The 17729-nt window shown below is 28.3% G+C and overlaps 4 protein-coding genes and 1 long non-coding RNA gene across 9 annotated transcripts; 3 read left to right on the top strand and 2 right to left on the bottom strand.

The window, feature by feature from the left end:
• Positions 1-162: 162 nt before the first annotated feature.
• On the top strand, positions 163-6592 carry LOC111042199 (THUMP domain-containing protein 1 homolog). The gene is made up of 7 exons (XM_022326733.1): positions 163-341; positions 435-637; positions 5127-5288; positions 5368-5478; positions 5549-5637; positions 5728-5966; positions 6240-6592. Exons 2-7 carry the CDS (start codon positions 467-469, stop codon positions 6377-6379), a joined length of 912 nt encoding a protein of 303 aa, XP_022182425.1. The 5' UTR covers positions 163-341; positions 435-466; the 3' UTR covers positions 6380-6592.
• Positions 1390-3848, top strand: LOC111042209 (UDP-N-acetylglucosamine transferase subunit ALG13 homolog). The gene has a single exon (XM_022326756.1). The coding sequence runs from the start codon at positions 3146-3148 to the stop codon at positions 3668-3670; it is 525 nt and encodes a 174-aa protein (XP_022182448.1). The 5' UTR covers positions 1390-3145; the 3' UTR covers positions 3671-3848.
• On the bottom strand, positions 5765-8105 carry LOC111042202 (cilia- and flagella-associated protein 20). Its single transcript, XM_022326747.1, has 3 exons — positions 7830-8105; positions 7470-7763; positions 5765-5936 (listed from the first exon to the last, which is right to left on the bottom strand). Exons 1-3 carry the CDS (start codon positions 8103-8105, stop codon positions 5910-5912), a joined length of 597 nt encoding a protein of 198 aa, XP_022182439.1. The 3' UTR covers positions 5765-5909.
• A 486-nt stretch (positions 8106-8591) lies between these two features.
• Positions 8592-17258, top strand: LOC111042169 (double-stranded RNA-binding protein Staufen homolog 2). 5 transcript variants are annotated; one of them, XM_022326693.1, is made up of 13 exons: positions 8592-8838; positions 9219-9381; positions 12983-13143; positions 13227-13434; positions 13511-13700; positions 13789-13858; positions 13940-14135; positions 14199-14368; positions 14565-14894; positions 14954-15097; positions 15178-15432; positions 16820-16918; positions 17102-17258. In XM_022326693.1, exons 2-13 carry the CDS (start codon positions 9258-9260, stop codon positions 17240-17242), a joined length of 2088 nt encoding a protein of 695 aa, XP_022182385.1. In that variant the 5' UTR covers positions 8592-8838; positions 9219-9257; the 3' UTR covers positions 17243-17258. The 5 variants fall into 5 exon arrangements, with proteins under 5 accessions (XP_022182385.1, XP_022182395.1, XP_022182388.1 ...); XM_022326703.1 differs by having other exon boundaries at positions 13227-13425; XM_022326696.1 differs by having other exon boundaries at positions 8592-8834.
• Positions 9504-17142, bottom strand: LOC111042227. The gene is made up of 2 exons (XR_002605414.1): positions 17064-17142; positions 9504-11517 (listed from the first exon to the last, which is right to left on the bottom strand). It is a non-coding gene; the product is annotated as an uncharacterized LOC111042227 (long non-coding RNA).
• Positions 17259-17729: the final 471 nt, after the last annotated feature.

Here is a 17729-nt window from a genome sequence, read left to right on the forward strand (position 1 = left end):
ATCATAATATAGAAAGTGGGAAAACGTAGCCTTCCTATTGAACGACCCGCTCCTGGTGTCAGAATAGCCTTGCTACTTTTGTCGGCCCATATTTTATTAATGAGTTTGGTCTCCTTATCTCCAGTCTTCATGGTGGCTATTATCATTTTATTATCATTTATTATCAATAATACCGCAGTAAATAATTTCAGCATTTTAGTTTTTGTATTTCGTTATTCGTTATTTTAGGCTGCAGTAGTGCAGTTTTCAGTGATTAGCACGTGCTTACGTCTTGTATTTATGTACACCTATGACTTGTGTATTATAAAATTAATATTATAATATTATATTCAAGAGTGTAGGTGAGTACTTAATGTATACATTATAATTACAAAACCTAAGAAAAGAGCATAATGATATTAAAAGTTATTTAAATATTTAATTGTTTGAACTAGTCATTTAAACAAAAGCAGTATTTCTTAAAATCATGGCAGCTCGTCCAGTCAAATCATATGGTAAAAAGAAGTATAATTTTAAGGACAGTCGTTTTAAACTTCAGCCAGACCTAAAAGGATTTTTATGCACATGCAATTACGGTGAAAAAGACTGTCAGAAAGAAGCGATAAATTTGTTAAGAGAATACAGTGAAGATAAAGACGTAAGTTTGTATTATTATGTACAATTCACACTGGTATGTTCGGTAACTATCATTACAACAATTTATATAAAAATTACCAAAAGAGAAAAGTTTCATGAATTTTTTCTCACATTATAATACTTACTATTTTTTTGTATTGATAAGACATTTGGCAAAATGAGTTATTGATCTTACAAATAATTTAATTGGTTATATTTCTATATTATCAAAATTTTATAAATTGAAGGTTTTAAATTTTGGTTTAAAGTTTGGGGGCTGTGGTGAATTGGATAATGTTGGCATGATGTTTGGCTATGGACTGAGGTAGATTGTGTAGTATTTTGGCTAATGATTCAGGCAAGTTGTAATTTGTTCAGTTGTGATATGTTTGGTATTTGGTGAGAATGTAATTTATTGTGACTTGGACACTTCAGGCGGTGCATTTGAGGTTCTTCATTGACCAACTGAGGGAGACTTGAGTGTATCTGATTCTCAGTCTTGTTAAGATAACTTCAAATATTATTTATTTCTTCATTCATGGACTGCTATTTGTATACCTTTTTTATCGTGTTATCGAAAACTGGGGGGGAAGAACTGATGTTGACATTGCTTCTAACCCAGTTCACATAGTTTATTGTGTAAAATTCATGGTACATACAAATACTGAAATACCTAATAATTTAGTTCATAGTTGTATATTTCTAGAAATTTTTCATTTTCAAATGTATTATAGAATTCTATTTTTATTCACTTATTACTAATTTATCTAATGTTATGTACCTATTAATTACTGTTACGTCTCAACTGTCGTCTATATATATATATCAACTTGGGAATGAATACTTATTGTATTTAGATATAATGTTTGTTTATTTCTCAATTTATTTAGTGCAAAATTCTTGCCCCCAAGTGTTGCATATCTCTAACCGTCTGACTGTCTCTTGTCGTCATCTCCCTTGTATATGATTTTGTCCTCAAGAGTGGTGATGGCGACTTTCCTGTTACATGTCGAATTTGGGTTGTGGCTAATTTAATAATCTGGTAGATTCATATCCTTTCCTCTTGGGTTTTGAATCTTTTCTGCGAGGAGATGGGCGACAACACTTTTATAGTTTGATTAAGTTAATACATTATTTGCTACGCTTCTATCACTGTCCAATGACCATGCTTTTAATACTAATAGCTTAATTAGTTTAGTTGTTACACCATTCGTAAATGTGTGATATCTTATTCATATTTTATAGGTACTTAACATTACCAATTAGTAAAAATAAAATAAATTAATAATGAGATAATAAGACAGTTGATTAATAGTATAGGAACTACTTAGGTGACTTAGTAGGTTGTATTTTGATTCTGAATCAAGTTTTGAAGTTAAGTGCAGTATGTTAGTTGGTAATTATCAGTGCTTGGAAAATCCTTTAAAAAAGAAATAAGTTAACATTCAGCATAGGCGGACATTTGGTTGAATTTGTAGGGAGGCTAGAATAATTGTTTCTAATTATCTAAATAATTAAAATTACCAACCTTCAAATGATCGATTTTGGAGTTTAAAATACTAAGAATTTATATTTTTGGATTTTTTTTTAAGATATGTTACAACGTAAAACCTACAGTTAAGTTTTATGTGGTTTATTAAATATAAAAAATAAGTAAAGAAGATAGGTAAATTAAGATTTTGCCAACGCGTTAAGCATGAAAATATCATCGTTATTAATTTCTAAAACAAAATTCCTTGGGAAGCAAACTAAATTCGTTCCCAAAGTTTAAATGCGTTATGCTTATACCGCTACTTTATTTTTCAAAAATCGGCCTTTTAAGCGCTCCAGGCGGACAATGCCTGCCCTAAATCCCGTCAAATAACGATCCACTTTCAGACGCCGAGCGTCCTGTGTGTGTACCATGTACAAGTGGTCCGTAATTATCGCATCCGCCAGAATGCGTGGCAGACAATAGTGAATCACTATCACGATTTAAAATATACATGTTACTTACGAAGTTACAAAGCGGCATTATTTATGAAGCCCATGTTTATCCTCGATTACGGCCTGTCTGCGAGACGCACAACTAGCGGCTAGCGCCCAAGTGGAAATTAGTGTAGTTGAGCAATGTATATTTTCATAATATATATATAATTGTGCAGACTGATGGCGCTAGTTGTACTTCTTCCTATGGCCAACAGCTGATTTTTGGTGATAAACCGCGAGCATCATTCTGAAAACCAATTTCTATGCGGCGTTGAGTAACCTATGTATGGTTATGCTCGATTAAATTAAATAATTATACTATTATCTTATCACTTTTGAGTTTTGGTTGATAGTGAATACTAAGTTGCATATTAGCATGATTAATTCAATTTACAGAATAATTTGCAATATTAAATTAGTCTTTGTTTTTAAACTAATGAAGTATCATCACTAAACCTTACTCGTATAGAATAATTCATTATATAAAACTGAAACATTCATGTGTATGTTATTTTAAATATGCAACCAGTCATTTTTTTCTATTAAATTGATTACTTGCTTTATGGCATTTTATTTACCATTTGAAAATAACAAGATGTCTACTAAATCAGTATTTGTTACTGTCGGTACCACTAAATTTAATGAACTAATTGATTCTGTCACTGACCATCGTACACTCAAAGCTCTGAAATGTAATGGCTATACATCAATGATACTTCAAATAGGAAACGGTACATTTAGCCCTGAACCTTCTGATGTAATGGAAATCTCAAGTTATACATTTAAACCAGACATTGGGGCTGATATGATTAATAGTGATCTAGTAATAAGTCACGGAGGAGCTGGTTCCATAATGCAAGCATTGGACTATGGTAAACCTTTGTTAGTGGTAGTCAATGAAAAGTTGATGGACAACCATCAATACGAATTGGCAGAAAAATTATGCGAAGAAAAACGATTATACTATACAACTTGTGAAAACTTATGTAACTGTATTGAAAATTTAGATTTCAGCTTATTAAATTCAGTAAAAATTGATAATTCAAAAAAAATATGTAAACAAATTGAATGTTTTTTAAAAATATAAATACTTGTCTGCAAATTGTGTTATATTTTGTTGATATGTCCATAGATAAACTCCCAATTTCAAAATAGAAACAATATTAACCATATTATAATTTTTTCAGATCAGTGCTAGTTTTATGAATAACAACTAACGGGATAATTAATTTGTCTTCCTTTGGTTTTAGTTCCTCAAATATATATTAAACTTGGCCTTGCTTATTCATATATAAATTATTTTTTTATAATAAGTTATAATACATTTATATATTAAATATTATTGATTCTTATTAAAAAATTATCCAATTTTAATTTATAATTTGTTGAATTATTGATATTTTAGTTTGTTATTAAAAATAGTGTATGTATTCTTTACCAACATTTAAAATTAAACTCTTTGTTTTAAGAACGATGGTGCAATCAGAATTTGTTGCTAGGACTTCCAGAAATATCATACTTAAATCTAAAAGTTAATGTTTAAAAAAAAAATATTTTCATTAATTACACTTTTTATGAATTAAATGATGGTACAATCAGAATTCATATATCATGATTATTTTAGAAGTCATAGGTAAAATAACTGAGAATAATTACAAATTAAACAATATCCTATGATTATTGTTAATTGTTATGTATTATACATACCGGCTTCGGTCAGAAAACTCGAGAACCTTTGGGCCTCTGGCTAACATATTAGGTGGGAAAGTAAGGGTATAAAATAGGTAATAACTCCTTATATCTACTGGCTCCGAGGATAGAAATAGATCACCTATGAGGGGAGAAACCCATCCGGGATTTGGGGGGAAGGGTTGGGTAAGTGTAAACCTTAACTTACATAACAGGTAACCTAATGGTGACCTAACCCATAGTTTGACAAATATAGTCACTCACTACAACTATTGGCTTCTGTAAGGATTCAGTTAACACTACAAATACCAATTGTTAAAATTAGTTTAATAATAATTAAAAAAAATTTGGTTAATCCAATACTTAAAAATATTAAGTAATATATTTATTTCATCAATCATTTTTAGTTATTCTCACTGCAACATTATTGTAGTGTCATAAAAAAATTAATAATTTAAAATCATATTTATTTATGGTTGCCCGCCGTCATGTGACGTATTAGTACTGACAACTATGGGCGCCGGCAGTCACAAAAGTAATATACAATTTGAAAACTAAAGATGATCGTCAGTGGTCATATGGCAGTCAATGTGTATCAACTTAATATTTATAAGAATAACCTCATTAATGTATATTAATGAAGGTATAAACAATTTTGAAACCTCATAATCTTTAAGCGTGTAAAAGTCGAATTGAACTTCATCAATATTTCTTAAAAGACTGGCCTAATTATTTTTGAGTTTTATTTTTATTGTATATCTTACCAATAAAGTCTGCATATGCCTATGTTAGTTACCACTAATCATGGATTATATTTCATAAAAATCATGACTCTTAAATTGACTTTAATTTAGAAATCATCCGAAGGTACTAGTAGTACCGTAGAGGAATCAGCAGATATTATGGATTCATTAGATACTGAATTGGAAAACTTGTCCAAAAAAGATAATGCTGATTGGAAAAAGTTCACTCCGTCAGTTACAGGTGTTGGAAACTGTCTTTTCATCAGCACCACAGTAAGTCATTTATATTGTTGTGTTAAATTAAACGAGCATATTAATAATATATTTTAATAAATTGCAAATTTAATGTTAGGTTGAAGATCCGTGTGACCTTATGTATAAAATACTTGAAGATATAGAAAAAACCAAAGTGCAGAAGACAAAATTTCTTTTGCGTATGCTTCCAATTTTGGTCACTTGTAAAGTAATGTAAAAACAAGCTTGTTTTGTTAAAGTATACTACAACATTGCTGTTTCTACGCATGTGTTTATAGGCAAACATTACATCTATAACATCAGCCTGTGCCATTATATTACCTAAATATTTTTCAACAGAACCAACAACATTTGCAATTATGTTCAAGTAAAAAAAAATATTTATATTTAAATCAAATTTTCCCACAAAACTTAAAATAATAATTAATTACATAAAATTAAATGGTGTATATTATAGTCACAGATATAACAATTCAGTGCCACGTGATAAAGTAATTGAAGAATTGGCCACTCAAGTAGTTAGTCTTGGACAGCATACTGTGGATTTATCTGGTGGAGCTAAAATGACTATCATTGTTGAGGTGGTGAAGTCTGTTTGCTGTCTGTCAGTAGTTAGAGATTATGGTCGCTTCTGCAAGTTCAATCTACTCTCTGTCTGTGGTCGACCTGAAAAAAGAACAGCAGAAGGTGAAAATGGTAAATATTATCCATAGAAATGTTCTATAAAAAATAATTTCTCCTGAAGAGGAATATTATAAAAAAACTAATTTTTATAGGAAATGTGTTATTATATTGGAACATTCAATAAATTAATAATATAAATTTAGGAGGTTTGAATGTTCGTTTTTGCAACATAATATTGAATATAACATGTTGATTAAATAAATATGAAATATTGTATCTACTATTATATATAATCAAACATTATTAAGAAATAAATTAATGAAATATTAATGTATTGTTTTTAAGGTGGCATTGAAGGCATTGAAAAAAGTTCTTCGCCTAAAGTTAAAAAACAAGAAGAAAATGATCAAGTAAAAGAAAATAGCAAAGCGGAAAATACTGAGAGTGAAACTAAAGAAGAAATTACCGAAATGTCTGAAAATTAAATAACTTCATTATCTATGTTAATTTACTTATTGAAAGGTATCAATAAGCTAATTTTGTTTATTAATGTCAAATCTAAATTTTTTTCTACAGTTACTATTTATTTTGTATGGTTAAATAGTATTTTCAGAAATTAAGAAGTATATAATATAAGTAAAACATTATTATTATTTCACAGTAAATATATTCACTATATTCTAGTGTATTGGGCTTTACTTTATTGTGTTGTTTTGTTCTGTGTATGTTACCTTCAACTAATTTTCTGACATTTTAAAATGTTAGTTTTTTAGGTTATGAAGTTCAATAATGAGTGAAATATCTGTATCACAAGTATATAGTGAAGTTGAATTAGTATTCATACTTTTTAAGCTTAGAACAAAAATTGTTGGCTAGATTATTAATCTATAATTATCATAGTTGTTGATTTAATTATTTTTTCAAATATGCCAATACTTATTATTCTATATTATCAGTATTTTAACTGTAAGATATTATTAAATAAAACTTTAAAAATATTTTAAATAAATTGAATACATAAATTATTTCTCATTGGTATTTAAGATAAATCTTGAACTAAAATTATTTCTAGACAAAGTAATGATCAAATTAATTATGGATGCTATGCAAAATGTATCATGTATTATAATAATGAATAATATAATTTATACTTTTAATTAGGATTGATTGTCAAGTAAATACTGAATAGTATATAAACGCTTTATTAGTACTCAACTATTTATAATAAATTATGCTTCAGAGTCAATGGTATGTAATATGGGGTTAAAGTGTAGCTTGAATAAACCGTCAAACTCTGAACACTTGGTATTAATTGCAATAGTTATTGGTAGTAGTGAAAAACTTTGACCAGCAGGAAATATCTACATAATCAGTTGAGTATTAATTATAAGAAAATAAACCTTTCGGTTTCATTTTAATTTACAAAAAGAAGTCATGAATTTTTTTAATTAATCTATCTATTTTTAATTTTTATTTTTGAATGCAAATTATTCATTTTGAAAACTTTATTTAAACATTTTTAATCCAGGCTTAGTCTTTATATATATATTATTAATGTTAAAGTCAATAACTTACTTTACTTTGAACTGGTAAAAATAATTTAAATTCTGCAGGTAATTCGTCTTCAGAATATAACCTATCGCTAAAATAAACACGTCTGACTCTGCAATTGGCATGCAACTGTACCCTCAAGGTTTCTACATATCCGGTTCCGTATGCACGTCTTGTGAAATCTGCTAGATTAAATTGTATCTGGTTCCAACCTTCATCCAGACGCATGGGCATTGTACAAATAAATGGTTTAACTCTAGTTGTTGATTGATAATTACTGGCACGAAATCTGCGTCTGATGTTCTTATCATCAAGAATCTGTAAGATTAAAATATTATAAACGTATAAATGAAATACTATTTGAATTTTAACTTTCTATCCCACCTGCACTTCAAAAGTGAAATATTTCTTCATGTTTTTGACAATCATAATAAGATATGGCAATTTGATACCTAGGGTTTTGGTTTTTTCGGCCGGACATGTAATGTATGTTGTACTGATATTTGTGCCAACAATGTCTAATACTAAAGATTGGATATCATTGTCAGTAATGCGTTTGATATGTCCATTTCTGACAGTCTTATCCCAGAGCTGTAAGGGCTTGCTTCCAATGCTGTAGAGTATAGACAGAAAACCACTTTGAAATGTATTTTTGAACATTTTACTGGGTATAAAGAACACGATTTTATCACTTGAGGAAGAGAAGTAAAGAAAGAGTAAATAGTTTGATCAATGTTTAGGCAAATAGGACTTAACTGTTGCTAAGGCAACATTTCGATAATATTCAGATGCGCTTCGTGCCTAGAATAAAAGAAAATAAACAGTGACTTTATACACGGTCACGAAATAGTATTGTAAAAATTGGACAAGAGATTGATTCTAAATGCCACTTAACGGTTTTTGATTTTCCTATACCTACAATAGTATTATTGTGTTACATTGGATTCGATACTCGTGTTAACGGATTATTGCATAGCCTAATCTACAGGAAGGTAATGTTTTGTTTTTTTCGAAGTGAAGCGGACTGTGATAAGTTATAACTGATAAATATAATTGTATTGCCTGTTGTGTTATGTACCAAGGTCGTGGTAACCCATCCGGTGCTGATATTTCGTTCTTATCTATCGTTAACGAACGCCTACGCGGTTTTGCTGCTGCAGAATCGAGTACACAGACTCACGACTATTCAGTTAGTCACTACTCAGTAACCGCCACTTAACGCACGACTCTCGTCAGACGCACACAGGCATACAGCTGCTGCTGTCGTCGCCTATCGTCCGTTGCGGGTTTGTCGTTCAGTTAAATTTCGTCCGGACGTCGACCGTGCGCGTTTGAGCCTGCCGCGACCCTTTGCGATCGACACCAATCCGTTCGTCATCGACGTCTGTGGTAGGTAAGTGTGAAAACCGTTATTGGGCACACCTCGCCAATACACGAAGTCGCGTTGCAGGATATGCGCGGACACGAAGTAGGGCAGTGCCTCGCCGTGTGCTACTTACCGCGCGTAACAGGTCCGAGCCATACGGAGTGCTGATAGCAAATGAGACGAAGATTTTCCTTTTGTTTTCACTGTCGCCCACCAAACGAGACCTTTAATTATTGTAACCAGTGACGTACGCTCAATGAGGGTTTAGGATGTTCAAACCCTTGGCTTTTTTCACCCTATAAATGTTTTATAGAACCTAATATATACTACGTCCATCGCATCCATTTGATATTTCTGTGTATACTGCTGACTGTAATGACAAGTATTATGCGTTTTTCTCTGTGTAGGCTGAGCAGATTACGTGCCACCGTTTTAGTGACAAGACAATGAAACGGTTAATAGTGATTATTCATGTCCTACTGGTTACTAGCTCTAGCGGTTTGGTGTACAAAGACTTTATTGATTTAGAAGAGCTTACAGATATTTTTGGTTTGTCACACTGCGTCGAAGGTAATTGTCTATGACCATTATTGGTTCTTCTGTATGTGTCTGCTGAGCTAAACGGCATTTGAAATTGTGGGAAATTATTCAATTTAACAATTGTGTGTTCAATGTTGCTTGTGTATCATCTCTTTTTTTTTTAATGAACCATTCTTTTGGTAATATTTTACAGTATTTATAACATTTTAAGTCTTGGTTTACAAATTTTACACTTGTTCATATTATCTTCATAATTTTTAATTTTACCCCATGTAAACCAAAAATCTGTTTATATTTTTGCTATAAATCATTAAATATTAGAAATAATGAATGGTTCAATATCAAAAAAATTGACTTGTATTTTGCGGTTTAAAATACACTGCAGGGAAATATATTTGATTTTATTATAAATTTTTTTTCAAATAATTTACATCTTAAATGTTGTGCACAAATTTACAAAATGTACCTGAATGTTGTTTAAGTATCTATTTACACTGTTCAGAAAGAGAATTATCCATGTGCCGACCAATAGTAGTTCTTTTGCGCATCTTCAAGTGACACCGTGCCATAGGGAAACCGGTTTTGGTATAAAGTTGACGCGGGGGTTGCACATAATCAGTATGTTCTCTTGCTAAACAGAGTATACCTATTTTGTTTTTCATGATCTGATCAGTACAACAAGCATATATTTTATAAACTTCTCAATTCACATCATCATTCAAATATTATTTGAAAGATAATTGTTTTGTATTGATTCTATTCCATCCAAAAAATTAGGGTGCTACTATGCTTATGCTTGATTTATTCTAAACATATGAGAGTTTAACAATTGTAAGCAAATATGTATAAAAGCCAATTAAGTATAAGGTTTAAAAGAATCATTTAATAATTGAAAATTAGATTTTAATTTGTGAAATTTTGAAGTTAAAAATTAAAAATTAAACGTGTATTATTACATAGTTTATTTAAGTACCTACCGTAATCTATTTATTTTAAACAGTCATAATTTAGGGAAGATAGGTTAAGTGCCTAATTAGCTTGATTTAATTTATAAGATACAACAATTAATGTAAACATGTAACGTGTACCTACTGTATATATATTGTATAAACTACGATCTAAATACATTGAATGTATTCTATGGTTTAATATTTTAAAACATTGTTTTATATTATTTATCATTGAAAAAATTATAAGCTATTATTTCATTAAATTGTATTGTAAAATTGTTGGTATTTTGTCATTAGCTTGTTTTTAACCAAATAGATACAATATTTCTCTATTCTTCTCAAATGTCAAATGTTTTCGAATTAATTATCCGATAATATTTGAATAATAATTATTCATATTAGAGTTGATTAATTTGAACTATCCCATTGATTTGTTTAAATATTGATAACTATAGATACTTTTGTATGTATTTATGTAGTAAATATTTAGTATTCATGCAATTCATTGTGTCCTTATATTATATTGTTTGACTTTGTTATAATAATTTTCTAAAATCTTAGGGATTGGATTAATCATTACAATGTTAAGTCCAATAATGAATTTTCTATCGTTCATTTTCAGTTTTGATATTAAACTTTGACTAATATGCAAAATTTGTCTATCTTATTTTAGAGACTAACTTATTGACCTCTTTATAGACATTTTGAATACAATTTGACTCTATTCTAGTTTAATGCTATTAGATTTATACCCTATGTATTAGTGCTAGGTATTTTGTATTACTGCTACTGTTAGATTTTGAGAAATATGACCTGATTTGTAATTAGAACTGTTGATCTAGATCTGTGAATGGTCTGAACAGACTGAAATTTGTTAGTTTAGTCAGAACGGATGGTTTTTAATCCAGTTTTATTCCGTCTTAAATATTTGTTTCTGTTCAACCTAGATTGAGTGAATAATTAGAGGTACATAGAGTATAATGTTTTTGTCTTTGTACCTTGTTTTGTACATTTAATATTTATTTGCAATATAATTCAGATATTGTTAGTTGTGTAATAAATACGTTTAGAGCAGTATTATGCTTTTGAGGTTAACATTTAATTAGGTATATTAATAAATGTTGTATTGATTAGGATACTGTACCAATAATTAAAATGTATTGTATCAACATATTGTTCTCTCCTTTAAGACCCTTATTCCGTATCTCCATCATACCTAAAATATAGAGAAAAATTACCAATTATCAAGTTCAAATAATAAAACTTATTAAGCTATAACTCATTTAAAGCAATAGTTAATACTAAAAAAATTCTTTCTATGATTGTAAACCTTGCTTTAAAATTAAAATATTTTTAAAAAAAAAAGTGGTATAGGTATTAGATCATAATACCAAACTTGGTATTATCAAAACAAACACACATAAGTTCTCCCTTATAAATTTGATTGTTAATTATTTTAATCTGAAGTAAGCAAACGGAGCTGTCATCGAAATGTAGAGAAAAATGTTTTCTTTATTGTAGTTAAAGAAGATAGATACAGTCGATACAGACAAACATAATAACTTTGTGTACATATAATATCTGTTGCTTTTCTGCTTAAAATATATTTATTGATATAACAACACTAACAATTAATTATTTATTATTGAGATATTTGTATTTTATTGCTTTTTTTAATCCAATTTAATGATATACCTAATAGCTAGACCCATTGTTAAGTATTATAGATTACTAATATTTTATTTTCAAATAGTATTGGTGAAAAAGTAAAACCATTTTTTATAATGTGGAATCTCGAACTCCAATAACTCTAAGTTTTAATATGTCCAATTTTATTTTGGTTCTTTGAGACCTATAGTTCACTTTATATAAAATTATTAAACATTTATAATGCTAAAAATAAGATATTGGGATTATAAAGTAAAAGTAGTATTACAGGTATGTGGAAAAAAAAACAGTTCAAAAATAAATTGAAGAGAATTGTTTTATTAAAAATAATTATTTATATTAATCACTAATGTTGAACTTACTTGTAGTAAGTATGTGGACAAAATAGTAAAGAAGTACAAATAAAGGGGGTAAAAGTAAATAAGATATTTTTTCTATCAGTGTCTATGTATAAACTGCGTTTAAGAACAGTTTAGACCAGAGGTATTCAAACTTTTTCATCCCACAGCTCCTTTAAGTTTTCACAAAATGTTGACGGCTCCCAAATTATAAATGACAAAAAAATCAATGTTTATATGATTGTAATTTATATTTTATAATTTATTTACCATATTACATATGTAAAATAAATTAAAGCTATATTTAGCGAATGATTGTTGTAGACAATTCAAAGTTTCCTAACCGGTGTGCCTCAATGATATTAGTAAACGTTTTTCGTAAAAATATTTATTGGTTTTCAATTATACTACGCGGCTCCCTTTGACTCCCGCAATGCCCCTGGGAGTCGTGACGCACAGTTTGAATACCTCTGGTTTAGACAGTTAAATCTATTATTAAGCATATATGTTGAAATTGTTTTACTAACATGTTTTATTTAAAAAAATCTATTTAATAGTATAAATAATAATAATGTATATATGTATATATTAAAAATGTAATCTTGAGTTTTTAAATGCTATTTTATGCATCCATATTAATTGTGTATGTTATATAACCATATTATAATGTTACAGGCTATCTGATGGCTGGTGCAATAGTATTAAATTCAGATAGAAATTCATATTCACAATTGAATGCATTGTTACAAAATGATTATTCAGCAGAAAACAGTACATCTATTGATAAAGACAAGACCCCTATGTGCCTTGTAAATGAGTTAGCAAGATTTAATAAGGTATCAATTATATATTTTAAAAGCCTCTTTATTTTTTGAGTGGTAGTATAAATGACTAATATATTTATTTGAATTCCAAACAGATCAAACATCAATACAAGCTAACTAATGAACAAGGACCGCCACACAAAAAAAAATTTACTGTTACTTTGCAGTTAGGAAATGAAGAGTACAATGCAGATGCAATGAGTATTAAAAAAGCTCAACATGCTGCGGCTGCTCTTGCTTTATCCAAAACTAGTTACAACCAACCACAAACTAAAATGAAATTAAAAGCTTCTGGTCATTATAGTAATACAATTTACACTGTTAAAAATAGTGTTTATAAAATAACTTATCATTTACTTTTACATTTTTTTATTTATAGATAATATTACTCCAACTGTGGAGCTTAATGCATTGGCTATGAAACGGGGAGAACAAACTGTTTATACAGTGGTTGAAACACCTCAATATTTACCAACACCACAACCTTCCAACCAGTTTAATAATTTCAGACCAGAAATGTATTCACACACAAGAACGACAGGAACTTATAATAACTTTAATAATATGGTGTAAGAACCGATTTTGATTTGACACAATATTTATAATATTTAGTAAATTAACATAATAATGATTTTAAATGCATCTGATTTCTTACAGTACTAGAGGCGGACCACGATGTATGCCATACGTACCAAATTTTTACAACACACGTTTCAATGTTCCACAGGTTACTTTTGTTACTAAAAATAAAACTGTCTTTAATATGAATACATTTAATCTATTTTTTATTTTTATAATATTATTTTAGGTTCCTCCTCCAAATAACTATATTAAGCCTGAAATCAAACCTGTAGGCATTTATAAGGTTAAACTCCAAATTGGTAAACATGAGTTTATTGGACACGGTAATACAAATCAAGCTGCAAGACATGATGCTGCATTAAAAGCATTAACACAAATTAAAAATGAAGAAAAAAATGAAAACATCAAAGAAGTTTTAAAATGTATATTTAAAATGTAATTAATACTTTTATGTTAATTAAACATTTTTATTATTATTTTAATAGCGGGTGATTCAAAATCAGTGATTTCACAAGTTTATGAAGTTGCTCTAAAAATGAAGTTACCTATCAAATTCGAAGTTTTAAAAGAAGATGGACTACCACATATGAAAACTTATATCACTAAATGTACAGTTGGCACTTACAATGCAACTGGTGAAGGAAACGGAAAAAAAGTAATATTTTTGTTCTTAAGTTTATTTTATTTACCTCAACTGACAATTTATGTTAGCAAATTTCTTATAAAACATAAATATTAATAAAGAAATTAGTATAAATATTTGATGTAGATATATATTAAATATTACTGCTAAATAATTTAATTTATTATGCATATATATTTAGATAAATTATAGTTGTATTATATTATAGATTTCAAAACGTCGTGCAGCAGAAAAAATGCTACAAACATTGAAAGAAGCAAATGAATCTCTTTTAGAAGATGATAATAGTTCTCCAACACTACCATTGCCAACAAAGAATCGTTATAAAATGCCTAGGAAAAAAAATAAGAATCTAATCAAAGAAACAAAACCAAACTCTGAAAATATTGAACCCGTGGATGTCAGTTTTAAAACGGAGGATACTGATCCAGTCGCTAAACTTTTTAAAATACAGGCAACAAAAAAAGAAAAAGAACCACTCTATGTTCTTAAGGAAGACATCATACACACAAATCGCAAAAAAGAATTTATTTTTGAAGTAAGTACATTCTTAGAAAAAACTTTTAGTTCATAATTGAAATGTTATGTCGATTTTAGGTTTCTGTTGGGCAGAGTTCTGCATTGGGCAAAGGACCTAATAAAAAAGATGCTAAACGTAATGCAGCTGAAAATCTATTAGTGGAAATGGGTTACGAGAGTGAACTTAAAAGACGTTCTATTAAAAATAATGATTTACCATTGGTAAATTTTAACGTTATGATGACTTATGTTTTATAGGATGACTACTAAGTAGTAACTAATTTTAAATTGGTTCATTTTAGGCAAGTCATGAAAACAAAGCAAATATTGACAGTCCACGAAAGAATGGACGGCAAATTGCTCCTGGAGTTTTACTTGTGTCACCTGACACATCAATAGCCAATAAACCTAGTCAAGGAAATGATGGAGTTCCTTTGGTGTCGGTTGCTAGTAACATGGCCAATGATTTCTCAGTCATTAATTTCCAGCCAACTAAACAGTTGGATTACTTTTCACAAATGTTAGGTTTTAAAGTGCAGTATTCTGAGTTTCCAAAGGTTAGTATTTCATTAAAATGTGTTTACTTTTTTTCTTAAAAATAAAGGTAGCCAGAAGTGGCATTGATTATAATTTTTAAAATAAATTCACTCATTAAAATTGGTTGATAATTATTAAATTACAATAAAGAGTTTTTCAGCCTATTGTATCATATTTATTCATATTGTTAACATACATATAGTATAATTACACAGTTGCCAAATTGTATCAGTCAACATAGGTATTTTATATTGACTAAATTATACTAAAGATCAAAACTATACAAAAATAAAGTTCTTACTATACCCTTTACATTTCTTAGAGTAGGATGTATTAAATTGTATAGTTAAAAATGTATAATAAATAAATCATTCTTGAATCTTTCATCGAATCGTTGGGAACTTAATTTAGATTTATAATCATGCTACATAAGTAATTTTTATCCTGCTTTCTATGGGTATTCCAGCCCAAAAAATGATCCCAGATTAAGATAATAAAAATTTAAAAAAAACTATCATTGTAAAACTGATACATTCCTTATTTTGTTCTGAATCTGAAATAAGTGTGAACGATTAATGTCCAATATTGAATAGCTAATAACTTTTATAATCATTCATAATGTAGATTAGTTGATTAGAAACTGGACAAAGTCTTATGACAGCATAAAAAAAAAGTTAATGACATACTGACAAAAACATATAATTATTACCATTTAATAAGTTGCATTCAGACTTGGGTAAAACATTTTATAAAGTATTTGGAATAAATACTCTAATACTTGTGAAAAATAGTATTCCGAATAAAATATTTTTTTAATACTTCAAAAGTTTTTAAAATACTATTAAGTTTTTGTTTTAAACATTAAACCAATGGAAAATTTAAAATTAGCAAAAACATTTAATTTAATTAATCTAAATTTAATATGATTCAAGTTGATAATACAAGTTGAATATTGCAAACACTCCTGTAAATTAAAAGTATTCAGAATACTTTGGAAAAAAACTATTTTGAACATATTCAAATACTACTCAAGACTGGTTGCATTTATAAAATTATTAATTATTAATTAATAGTTGTAACTTAAAAAAAAAATTTAAGGTTTTTAACAATTTAAACTGTTAAATATGTTACTTAATTTTAATTTTAAAATATCACCTTTGGAACAATTAATATTTTTATCTATATTATACCATAACCTAGTACTTTTATAAAACTATTTTATTAAACAATTATTGACTGATAATTTATTAGATCTATAAAAGTGTGCATTAAATATTAACACTATTGGCTATTGCAGTGATAAATTATGCCTGGCTATTAAATGTGCGATATTGAATCTATTTTCTTGTAACTTATAAAAATGGTAAATTTTTTATTTTTATTCTTATAATATTAATGTAATTTTAGGGGAACCACAAAGATTATCTGACATTAGTATCCCTTTCAACAATGCCCCCACAGATCTGCAAAGGATCTGGTTCTACTTTGGAAAATTCTCGGAACGCTGTGAGTATATCCTGGTTAATAGATAAATATAACAGATAGTTTTATTAAGAAATTGAATGGTAAACAATGACAAATATATTTCTGTTAGTTATTAATAATAGTAAAATGGTAATAGTCATAAATCTAATTCCAACAAAAAAATTACTTGAATATTAATTTATGATTTTGATTCATGTTTCTTAGGCCGCTCTGAATGCCATCAGTTCCTTGGTAAATCTTAATATTCAAACAAATCAGCAAACAGAACCAACACAAGGACCTGTAAATGGATTTTCTATTCAGCAAAATCATTACAATAGTAATCCTATAACTAGGCTTAGTTAATCATTTTCCTCCCTTGGATACATATTAGTTACGTGTATTTGTTTAGTTAACTGGTAAAAACGTAGTTCAATGATATTTGTTAAATTTATTATTTTAAAAAATATCGGTTTTGGTTGATTTTTTTATTTAAAAGTGAGTACTTTCAAAAATAAGTTTTTAATCATATTATTTAAAAAAAATTTAAACTACGTTTTGGCCACTTAAGTAAAAATAATTTAAATTGACTCGGACTTGAAAATTAAGCCTTTTTGTGTATTATTATAACACAATTACTTATCTGAGTATTCAATTTCTAAAATGTTCATAACTTATTTTCACATTATTAATTTTTTATTTATATTAATAATAAGAATTTTTAATTTTTAACTTTTTTTCATGCTTATTTTTGTTACAATTCTTATTTTTAGTTTTAACTTGAATCATATTGATTTATATAAGTATTTTCATTATACTTTACTTTTTTAATTTTCTAGTAGGTGTAATGTTC

The sequence above is a fragment of the Myzus persicae genome, unplaced genomic scaffold (genome assembly GCF_001856785.1).
Source record: "Myzus persicae strain clone G006 unplaced genomic scaffold, MPER_G0061.0, whole genome shotgun sequence".
In the NCBI taxonomy this organism is placed as follows: Eukaryota; Metazoa; Arthropoda; class Insecta; order Hemiptera; family Aphididae; genus Myzus; species Myzus persicae.